Source organism: Octopus bimaculoides, chromosome 19 (assembly GCF_046866305.1).
Source record: "Octopus bimaculoides isolate indiv1 chromosome 19, ASM4686630v1, whole genome shotgun sequence".
In the NCBI taxonomy this organism is placed as follows: Eukaryota; Metazoa; Mollusca; class Cephalopoda; order Octopoda; family Octopodidae; genus Octopus; species Octopus bimaculoides.
In genome coordinates this window covers 47,243,980-47,256,054 of record NC_142946.1, presented here as the reverse complement: position 1 = coordinate 47,256,054, position 12,075 = coordinate 47,243,980, and the positions used below count along the sequence as shown (strand labels likewise).

Below are 12,075 nucleotides of genomic sequence, written 5' to 3'. Positions count from 1 at the left end.
GGACCTGATAGACACTCGAACTAGTTCACTGGTTCAGTCGTTCTAAAGAAAGACACGGCTGCAACTCAACAAGTATTGATGGTGGAATCAATAAAAGACTCAACACTAAGCCGAGGAAACGGATGTTCCTTATGATGTATCCACTGGATCGCTTTCGGGTTGACATTTAGGAATTAATACTAACGTCCCTAAAGGTTTACATACATAATGCAATATCACAAAATTCAAGTTTCTGGTAGGGCAATAATCCCTTCTACTGTATGCACAAAGCCTGAAATTTGGGGAAGGAGGAATAGTCGATTACATAAAACCCAGTGTTCAACTGGTACTTATTCCATCGATCTCCGAGGGATTATAGGCAAGGTCGACCTCGGCGGAATTTGAACTCAGAACGTAAAGGCTTTCGTCACCAGCGTGACAGCTTCTCCTTTACGACGAATATATGTTCGTAACATCCTCAAGTCCTGAAGAACACAGCAGCGATCAGCATACTCACGTCCGAATCTACCAGAACGCATCAAAAATAAATATGCGATTCACGCTATCTTGAACCTCGCTGTTCACCATGCATACGACAATTTGTTATCTATTTATGATTATCGTAAGATATTTATGTTCATCGTTATCTATATTTATCGTTATTTATTGTTTACATTCATTGAGGCAAAAAAAACACAGACAAAAATATAAAAGGAATAACATTAAATATAAGAAAATATAAGACAACAATAATATGGCTCTATAAGGAATGTGACTGTGCATAGTCTACAGCTTTACTTCGGACGTGATTTACTATTTTCTCAATTTAATATTGCTTAAAGAAATACCACTAACCGGATTAATAGTTCATTATTGCTTCTTTTCTCTTTATCTTCTTTCTTTATTTATCTATAAATTACTACTAAACACATACAATATTATTTAAATGAATTCACTTCGTCTTTCCAGCTCTAAGTTATTCAGTCTTCTTTACAGTAAATTTGCGGGTGAGAGAAATTTTTGCAAAGAGCCAACAATCTAAGCTGAAAATATAAACGTGTCTCGAATGACCTTGCCGCTTGGCGTTTGTTTTTTTGTTTCGTGGTGGGTTTTTTTAATATTTTTTATTTTATTTTTCTTTCTCACATATTTTTTTTCTTTTTCTTTTTCTTTTTTTTTTTTCATTGATTTGCCAATGAATCTAGTCACGTAAACGAGATATTTACACTGCCGACATATTCTGCTGGATATTCCAGTCACAATCTCGACAAGTACTTTCTGTATGTTGTAGCAAGTTAACATCCGTCTCGGAAGACATATTTTTGTGGTTTTCAAACAAGAGAAATAATAATAATAATAATAATAATAATAATAATAATAATAATATATAGGAGTAGGAGTGGCTGTGTGGTAAGTAGCTTACTTACCAACCACATGGTTCTACTATAGCCTCGGGCCGACCAAAGCCTTGTGAGTGAATTTGGTGGACGGAAACTGAAAGAAGCCCGTCGTATATATATATATATGTGTGTGTGTGTGTGTGTGTTGGTGTGTCTGTGTTTGTCTCCCCAAACATCGCTTGACAACCGATGCTGGTGTGTTTACGTCCCCGTAACTTAGCGGTTCGGCAAGAGAGGTCGATAAAATAAGTACTAGGCTTACAAAGAATAAGTCCTGGGGCCGATTTGATCGACTAAAAGGCGATGCTCCAGCATGGCCACAGTCAAATGACTGAAACAAATAAAAGAGTAAAGAGTAACTCATTTCTACAGCTGAGTGAACTGGGGCAACGTGAAATGAAGTGTTTTGCTCAAGAGCACAACACGCAGCCCGGTCCGGGATTCGAACTCACAACCTCACGGTCGTAAGCTCGATGATCTAACCACTGAACCATGCGCCTTCACTGCCAACTCCTCGGCCTCTACAAAATAAGGTGGAAAGTCCCATTGGACGCATTGCACGACTAGTAAAAGCCCGACCGAGCCTAAGGCTGAAGGCGTCCCGGGGAAAAAAAATAGAAATTCGGCGCCTTTACAAGTATAATTCTTTTTATGTAAATAATTACAAAAAAAAACAAAAACTGCATAACTTGTGCATAAAATCTTTATTACGATACAAAGATGAAAGAGAACAGTTGTTACAAAATATTAGATTTTTAAAAAACCTTTCATTAATATAACTGTGAGAGAGAAATAAAGAGGGAGGGGGAAGCGACAAAGGTACATATATAGAGAGAGAGATAGAGAGAGAGAGTATCTACATTGTTGACCATGATTTCAACAGTTTTGTTAAGAACACTGGGTAGAAGAAGATGGCTATATGGAAAGTTCTAAAAGTGACGATCTCTTGTAGCGAAAAGAATTCACCCAAAAGAACAAATCCTGGAGAATATATATTTTCCTAAAATAATTCTTGCTCTACTTTAGATCTAAAAATGTGTGTTGTTGTTGTTGCTGTTTTTTTTTAAACCATTTCCTACATCTTTTTTTTACGATATCATTTTCCACTGACGGAATTGCTAAAGAAATTATAGAATTTATCTTTCTTTGTATTAAACAAGTTAGCAAATTAGAAAAACAGAATGGAAGCAGTGATAAAACTGAGAAGTAATTTTATCGCCACTTCAACGTCGGTTTCAACGAAACAGCCATGTTGAAATGGCGATGTTTCTTTTCTTTGTATTGTATTTTGTAATATCCCAGATACATGGAGTGACACCCCGGACGACCACCCAATGAGCCGGTACCTTTGATTGACCCTGGGTAGAGGTTAGTGTCGTTTTAAGGTACGTGCACGCTGGGCAGTTAGTTACCTGGGGACCTCACGTGTTTACAGAGCGCAGTTCAAATCTATGTATGTTGTGGCTTACTATCAACAAATAAATAGAATTGGACCCTGTGCATTGACTTACGCGGGGACCCAATAATATTGCTAAAACGGCCCTTGTAGAGGGTGTGAGTGCTTGACATTATTCTAGATGCTATACACCTAACCTTGGCCCTTGTTCCATGAATGCGACTATAATTAATCATGTTTTCAAATTTTGGTACAAGGCCAGAAATTTCGGGGAATGAGACGCTAAGCTGATTACATCGACCCCCAGTGCACAACTGGTACTTATTTTATCGACCCCGAAAGGATGAAATGTGAAGTCGACCTCGGCGGGATTTGAACTCAGAACGTAACGATAGACGAAATACCGCCTGGCATGCTAACGATGCTTCCCCCTCACCGCCTTAGAATCAAGCTCTTATTATCATAGCAGAAAGCAATCTAAATTGTTAGTACAATGTATAAATAATTTAGAAGTAATTTACTAACATTGGAAATAATAGTTAAACAATTGTGTTAAGTTTGAGAGGTTTTCGAATTCCTTTGTGTTTTAGTTATATTAAACCATAACTGTGGAGACGCAATGGCCCAGTGGTTAGGACAGCGGACTCGCGGTCATAGGATCGCGGTTTCGATTCCCAGACCGGGCGTTGTGAGTGTTTATTGAGCGAAAACACCTAAAGCTCCACGAGGCTCCGGCAGGGGATGGTGGCGAACCCTGCTGTACTCTTTCACCACAACTTTCTCTCACTCTTACTTCCTGTTTCTGTTGTGCCTGTAATTCAAAGGGTCAGCCTTGTCACACTGTGTCACGCTGAATATCTCTGAGAACTACGTTACGGGTACACGTGTCCGTGGAGCGCTCAGCCACTTGTACGTTAATTTCACGAGCAGGCTGTTCCGTTGATCGGATCAACTGGAACCCTTGACATCGTAAGCGACGGAGTGCGAAAAACAACAATATATATTTTAGTTATATTAAACCATAATTGTTATTTAATAATAATCTTGCTTACAACTATATAACGTTGAAAACACCGATTCTCCACCGAACTTAAGCAACATCGAGGGCCTAGATAGTACTTAGGTGAATGAGCAAGGTGTTGTAAGCAAAGCCTTATTTCTCGCCAATTAGCGGTTCGGCAAAACAGAACGATAAAATAAGACTTGACAAAAAATAAAATTCTGTGGTCGAGTCGACCTGTCTAACTAAAGCCCCTCAAGGCGATGCTCTAACATGGCGGCAATCCAATGACTAAAACAAATAAAGGATTTAAAAAAATGAAAAATTCAGAATGTATCCCACCGACCATTTTCTCCGTCTCCACATTCATCATTTGCTAAGTCGTCTTTACATTCTGAGTTCGAATTCCGCCAAGGTCGACTTTGCCTTTCATCCTTTCTGGGTCGATAAAATAAGTACCAGTTGAGCACTGGTGGGTCGATGCATTCAACTCATCCCCTCCTCCGAAATTGCTGGCTTTGTGCCAAAATTTGAAATCAGTTTTATTTTCCTAAGTTTTGTCGTCACCGGCGACATTCCAATTATAATATTTCTAATAATGATTGGCTATCGCCAGATTCCCTCCCGTGTACTGTGGTCGCAACACAATATACAATAACACTCCATAGCTAACGTTTCACCACACAGCGATATTGGACAGGAAAGAAGAAGAAGAGAAAGAAGTACATCGCTAGAATAAAATTAATATCTTCTTTTTTTTTTAAACTTTCCAAGTACATCTTTATTTTTAATTGTTACTTTAAAAATTCCTTATAAATTTTATTTCAATATATATCTTTTTAAAATTTTTTCTCAATTTTCATTAGTGTTGTTTTTTTCCCGTAAGTTAATTTAACAATAATAATAATAATAATAATAATAATAATAATCAGACAAATACATAACAGAAACACCAGGACTAACAAAAATATATAGCATACAGAAAATAGCACTACCAAGCACCGCACACATCCTACGTAAAACACTTTAAATATAGTAACCATGAGAGCATCACAACAAACTACAGCACATATCCAAGGTACACAGAGCTGCGCTCGGTAGTGAAGTGAAAGCACGTTATAAAAATAAAACTACTGAATGACAATAATAATAATGATAATAATAATAATATAAATTTCTTACAAACCCAAGAAACTGTTCTTGTGCTGTGACATTCAATGAAAAGTAATTAACAACATAGTTAATAATATTTAAATAGAAAAACCCAATGAAAATTGTTAAATGAGAAGCATATTGAAGGGAATTACCATTTTTAACAATTCATCTCAGTCTTTTACCAGCCATGCTACTCATTTTATCAATTATTTCTGGCTTTTGGTAAAACTTGGCATAGTTTTCTAACCATTTCCGCCTGTAACTCCACATTTCACGCGCCATCTGTTCTTCAGTGTTTGTTGCTTTCTTCCATGCATTTTCCAGCACATTCTGTTCGCTTTTGCTGTTGTTCTCCTCTTGAATGCTGGATATCATTTTTCGGTCAATTTCCTCGTATTTATCCTTGTGTTTATCAGCTTTCATCTTTGAAAGAACCACTTCAGACTTCAAACACAACAGACTGATGTCATCTGAAATGCTTTGCCATTTCAAGCTGTTTTGTTTTTTCGTATTCCATAATTTCGTTGGTAGAATTGTAGGGACGTTTGCAGCCCACGCCCGATAGATTTTAGCTTTCTCAGTACATTTTAAGTAAGTATAATAGGCATGTTCTCTTTTACTTAAATTGGAATTCCATTTCTTCCTGAATTCTTCTTGGCTGGTCTTCAGTTCCTTCATTTTACTAATATAGTCATTTAGCTGGCCTTTCTTTTCGCTTGAATATTCTCCAGTTCTAAACATCCTTTGGTTCGATTGTAAAGTTTCATATGTGTTGTTATTACTGTTTTCTTTCCCAGTGAAAAGACAAACAGATATGTTTCCACTCTGTAGCGGAACGTATTTTGGTGTTGTATTGTGACAAAGCGGAACTGTAGAGTCCATGTCATACGATTCCGAGTTCTGAGATTTATTAAAAGGTTCCGTTGATAATTCAACGCTGCTTTGTTCCGTGTGATCGGTATCATTCTCGTCATCAATAGTAGAAATGGTATCGGTATTAGAACTTGTCTCATTAACATCATTAAAATGTTTTTCTCTCTTATTAACACCAACAATATTAATTTCATTACAGTTACTCAGAGTACCGCGTTCGTTTTTGTCCTTTGTACTTTCTAAAGCTTCTTCTTTCTTCGCAGACATGTTTTCGTTTTTATTTGTAAACAAGCTCTGATCTTTGCAGCATTCTTCGGCTGAATGTTCATTTGAATCCACTAAATCTTCTTTTGCTTCTGGACTGGTTTTATATTCAGCAACTTTACTGCTGTTACTCGAGTTAATTTCTTCATCATTCGCGACATTATTTTCATCCTCATCGTCGTCCGACTTTCTTCCTTTATTAATTAAGGCCAACATTTCGGCCCTCAATCGACTGCTAATATCCCCACCTTGCACAGTTTCACAATCTGTACTATTTATCTCATCTTCATCCTTATCTTTGGTTTCACTTTCTTCCACGTTCGGTATTGTATTAGCTTCCACATCTTCTGGTTTCTCCTGTGAGACAGATATTTCATCTTTTGACTTTGATTGATCATCGCTGGATATTTCTTCAATCACACTGTCATCAGCATTATTTGTAGTATCGATATTGCTGACAGATTCCTCTTTTCCTTCATCATTCACTGGTGAAAGACACAGCACACTTGTATCCCTGTTGTCGTCTGCTTCCTCACAATTTTCCATTTGATCTTTATCTACTTCAGTTTCTATGTAGCGTTTAGTTTCTCCCAGCATCTCCTTCACACATTCATAATTAGTGCTCTCTTCATTATCATCATAATTTCCTTTATCAATAGCTGAAAAATTCCGATTGATATGTTTCAAATTCGTTTGGTTCGTCCCTGGTACAGCATTCAGTATTTCTTCATTACTAGAAGTAACCTCTTCTTTAGCTTCATCTATTTTCCTCTCATCTTCAGTCTCTAACTTCACAGCACAAGTTGTTACTTGAGAAACATCTTTCGCAGCATTTTTAATTTCTTCTTGTTCAACGGGAGGAGGTGGAAAACAAATGCTAATTTTGTTGGTGCTTTTACTAGCTTCGTTCATTTGCACGGCTCCCTCGTTTCCTATTGTACTCGACGGAACCATCAAAGTCTCTTCGCTGTTGTTATTTTCAAAAGGAAAATGATTAAAGATAGATTTCAACTGAATCAGTTGCTGAGATCTTGGGATAAATTCCGGGGCATCAGCAGACATTTTAGACTTTGTAACACTTTTATATTGGCCGTGAACCGGTGTTTCCATCACATCTTCAACCATAGCATTGCTATGATCCCCTGTCGAGAAAGTAACTTCCTCTTTTATAGCGACATTAAGTTTCTGATTGAGAATCTTCATCAATTTTTTAATATCTTCAAAAGTTACAGATTTCTCATAAGAGTTTTGATTTCTTGCTTTATGTCTGTGATTATTCATTTTTATTTATTTATTTTTTTATTATTTTTCAGACGCAAATTTTCCCTCAGAATTCGAAGGTTGTTTGCTTGAATTATTCCTGGAAATACTTTGATGTAAATCTCTTGACTATTTTTTTATCAAATTACAATGGCTCTGTTCTTGTCCAAAATTTAATATCAACGATGTATTTATAATCTCAGCATATACAAAATATTTAAAAAAAACATTATATATCCGGTAAGTTTTCAAATTCGTGTTTTCTCAAAATCTTCTTTCTAGAAGATTTTTCAGTTTGATTTTCAAATGATTAACTTTCCGTTACTGTCAACCGTAGGTCGATGATGTCAGGTTGGAACAACAAAACATATTTAGAATGAAATCTATTTAGAACAACTGGTTTCTCTAGCGTTCTCAGACTTCCAGAAAATATTCTATAACAGAATAAATTACGTCATATATGTTATTGTGTGTGTGTCTATATCTGTGTACACATATACGGAGAACAGTAAATTTTTACTTATACACACACACACACATACATATATATATATATATATATATATATATATATATATATATATATATATGCAAACATATCTCTGTGCATCTATAAATACACACATATACGCACGTACATATACATTCATAAACACATACGTACAAGTGCACACGCGTGCCACACACGCGCGCACACAAACACTTACACACACACACACATACATAGAAGCATACGTTTACGGTTATTGCGTGCGTGTATACACGTATGCATTAGTATAGTTATATATCTATACATGTGTGTGGAGGTGTGCGCGCGTGTGCGTGTGTTTAAAATCAAATTACAAGGTTAGTTCGTCATCTAGAGAAATATATAAAAAAAAACTACTCGCTTATTTATTCATTTATTATTCGATGTTCTGGTTACCATGACAACAATTTTCGGGAACAATCTTTTAGATTTTTGTGAAGACAAAGAGGAACTGGCTCTTAATATACTACTCTAACATAAGGCAGCCAACTGGCAGAGTCATTAGCATGCCGGACAAAAAAATGCTTACTGCTATTTTGTCCGTCTTTATGTTCTGAGTTCGAATTTCGGCGACATCGACTTCGCTTTTAACCTTTTCAGGCCGTCACACCGGTTTATCGGTGGATGGCTTATATTTCTCTATACCGTAGTACCGCTCTATACCATAGTACCGCTCTGTACCGTAGCACCAGTTGGTCTAAATAGAATTCATTCTAAATATGTTTTGTTGTTCCTACATTAGCATCATTGACCTACGAGTGACTAACGGAAAGTTGATTATTTTGAAAATGAAACTGAAGAATCTTCTAGAAAGAAGAATTTGAGAAAACATGAATTTGAAACTTACCGGATATATAATTCGTTTTTTTAATAGTTTGTATATATAGGCGGACGAGCTGGCAGAAACGTTAACACCCAGGGCGAAATGCTTAGCGGTATTTCCTCTGTCTTTACGTTCTGAGTTCAAATTCCGCCGAGGTCGAATTTGCCTTTCATCCTTTCGGGGTCGATAAATCAAGTACCAGTTGCGTACTGGGGTCGATTTAATCTACTGGATCCCGCTCCCCAAAAATTTCGGGCCTTGTGCCTAGAGTAGAAAAGAATATTTTGTATATGCCGAGATTATGAATACATCGTTGGAGTAAAATAAGGTTCAGGCGGTCAGGGCTCAAGGGGTTAATCCTTTCGGGGTCAATAAAGTAAGTATCAGTTGTGCACTGGTGTGGATGTAATTAACTTACTCCGTCCTATAAAATTGCTGGCCTTGTGCTAAAATTTGAAACCTACATCATTGTTTATTAAAGTTGCGTGCTGGCAGAATCGTTAGCACGCCGAGCAAAACTGCTTTGCTGCATTTCGTCCATCTTTACGTTCTGAGTTCAAATTTCGGCGAGATCGACTTAGCATTTTGGCCTTTTGGGGTCAATAAAATAAGTACCAGTTAAACACCGGGGCCATTGTAATCGACTTGCCCTTTCTCCCAAATCTGCTGGTCTTGTGTCAAGATTGGAAACCAACATACTGCCCTGCTGTACTAATACATTTAATATAGTACAAATAAATTCTAATATACCCGTGTTGATTACGGGTGGATTGTAAGTTTTAGTATGACAGTATTTAATACAATAGTTTCTTGGTTAGTATATTCTTGCGCGTGTGTTTATTCAGCGAAAACACCTAAGCTCCACGAGGCTCCGGCAGGGAGTGGTAGCGACCCCTGTTGTACTCTTTCGCCCCAACTTTCTCTCGCTGTTTCTTGAGTAAAGCTGCGATGGACTAGCGTTCTGTCCAGCTGGTGGGGAACACCAACCGATGTTGGGGGGACAAACACAGACACACAAACACATACACACACACATATACATACATATACATATATACGACGGGCTTCTTTCAGTTTCCGTCTACCAAATCCACTCACAATGCTTTGGTCGGCCCGAGGCTACAGTAGAAGACACTTGCCTAAGGTGCCACGCAGTGGGACTGAACCCGGAACCATGTGGTTGGTAAGCAAGCTACTTACCACACAGCCACGTCTGCACCTAATCTTATTTAATTAAAAAAACATTTAATTAGAAAAATAGAGTAGGATTTTCTTTATACATACATCCAATGGCTATGGAGATCCGGCAGAATACAACAGGAATCAACGGCGTTCATAGTGAGGTGAGGGGGGAGTGGTTGAGAACCTCTGGTGCACATGCACCTACAACACACGCCTTTTAATTTACTTTCATCCTCTCGAGAGACAACAACGGAAGCGTTTATGGCCTTTGCTCTCTCTATTTTACTCTCTCTCTTTCTCTCTCTCTCTCTCTCTTTCTCTTTCTCTGTCTTTCTGTCTATCTCTCCACTGTATGTGTGTTTGTCTCTGTCTTTCTCCCTTTCCTGTCTGTCTTCTCATGTCTTCTTCCAACGACAGACGCTACGATATTCACTGCTTCAAAATCTCTCTCTCTCTCTCTCTCTCTTTCTCCCCCTCTCTCTCTTTCTCCCTCTCTCTCTCTCTCTATCTTTCTCCCCCTCTCTCTCTCTCTTTCTCCCCCTCTCTCTCTCTCTTTCTCCCCTCTCTCTCTTTCTCCCCTCTCTCTCTTTCTCCCTCTCTCTATCTCTCGGTCTCTCCCTTTCTCTCCCGCATTCTCTCGGCCCACTTGCTTTCTAACAGACGCCACGCGTCTCATTCTCTTTTTAAATACACAGACTTTACACCATCTTTCTACACACACACACTCAATTATACATACACAGACGCATAGAGGTATGTAAATACGTGTGTACGTACCTACGTACCTACGTATGTATGTATGCATGTATGTATGCATGTATGTATGTATGTATCTATCTGTTTATCTGTCTGTCTGTCTATTTATCGATCGATCGATTTACCTGAGCATCTATCGTAGATAAATACACACTGGTTTCAAATTTTAGCACAAGGCCAGCAATTTCGTGGAAAGGGATAAGTCGATTACGTCAGCCCCAGTGCTCAACTGGTACTTATTTTATCAACCTTGTAAGGATGAAAGGCACAATCAACCTCGGTGGAAATTGAACTCAAAACGTAAAAGCAGGCAAAATGCTAAAGGTGTGCTAAAGATTCTGCTAACTTGACACCTTCATATTGATTTCAAATTTTGGCACTAGGCTAGCAAGGTCGGAGGAGGGGATAAGCCAATTACATCGGCCCCAGTGCTCAACAGGTACTTATTGACTTCGGCGGAATTTGAACTCAGAACGTAAAAACGGACGAAATACCTCTAAGCATTTCTCCCGGCGTGTTAACGTTTCTTATTTCTTTATTGCCCACAAGGGGCTAAACATAGAGGGGACAAACAAGGACACACAAAGGGATTAAGTCGATTACATCGACCCAGAGCGTAACTGGTACTTATTTAATCGACCCCGAAAGGATGAAAGGCAAAGTCGACCTCGGCGGAATATGAACTTAGAATGTAACGGCAGACGAAATACCGCTAAGCATTTCGCCCGGCGTGCTAACGTTTCTGCCAGCTCGTCACCTAAGTAGATAAATACATATTAACAATTCCATAGAAACACGTATTCTTGTTACTCCCCGTAAACCATTTCCTACATATCTAGTACACTTAACTCAGCCGTTGCTACTTATTTTGCTTTCCGTAGATTACTTGCGAATGACGTCCCTGGGAAAATTTCCCCCGCTCGTTACGTTACCTTGTCACGCCAATCCATATAAAATATTACGCATCCATATGATAATTTTCTTATAATACGTCTTAGTAGATACACAAAGGTTGTTGCTAATGAGGTCCAATAAGATCAAAACATGCTCTGAGTTGCCTCAGCGTTTGAAGCTATCGAATGTAATCAAAAATTAGCCCTCATTTTAATGTCTTTCCTTTCCCTCATCTCACTAAATGCGGAATTGTAATTTTAATCTTTTAATTAACTGTAAACACACAAAAGCTCCTAGTGTTGCTAATGAGGTCCAACACGATCGAAACATGTTCAGAGTTGTCTCAGCCTTTGAAGCGATCGAATGTAATAAAAATTTGCTCTTGTTTTAATGTCTTCTCTTTCGCCTCACATAAATGTAATTTTAATGTTTTAATTAATTGTACTGTATATTGAAGTTGTCGGCTCTGCCTAGAGTAATTGCTATAACTAACTACGGCAACGTTTTCCTGTCTCAAACACAAGAGGAAGTTTTCAGTAATTACAATACAATTAATCACTACAT

The 12,075-nt window shown here is 38.0% G+C and overlaps 1 protein-coding gene across 1 annotated transcript; it reads right to left on the bottom strand.

Annotated features, from left to right (window-relative positions):
- Positions 1-2,068: 2,068 nt before the first annotated feature.
- LOC149131853 (uncharacterized) lies at positions 2,069-7,732 on the bottom strand. The gene has a single exon (XM_089337550.1). The coding sequence runs from the start codon at positions 7,346-7,348 to the stop codon at positions 5,096-5,098; it is 2,253 nt and encodes a 750-aa protein (XP_089193676.1). The 5' UTR covers positions 7,349-7,732; the 3' UTR covers positions 2,069-5,095.
- Between the last annotated feature and the right edge of the window lie 4,343 nt (positions 7,733-12,075).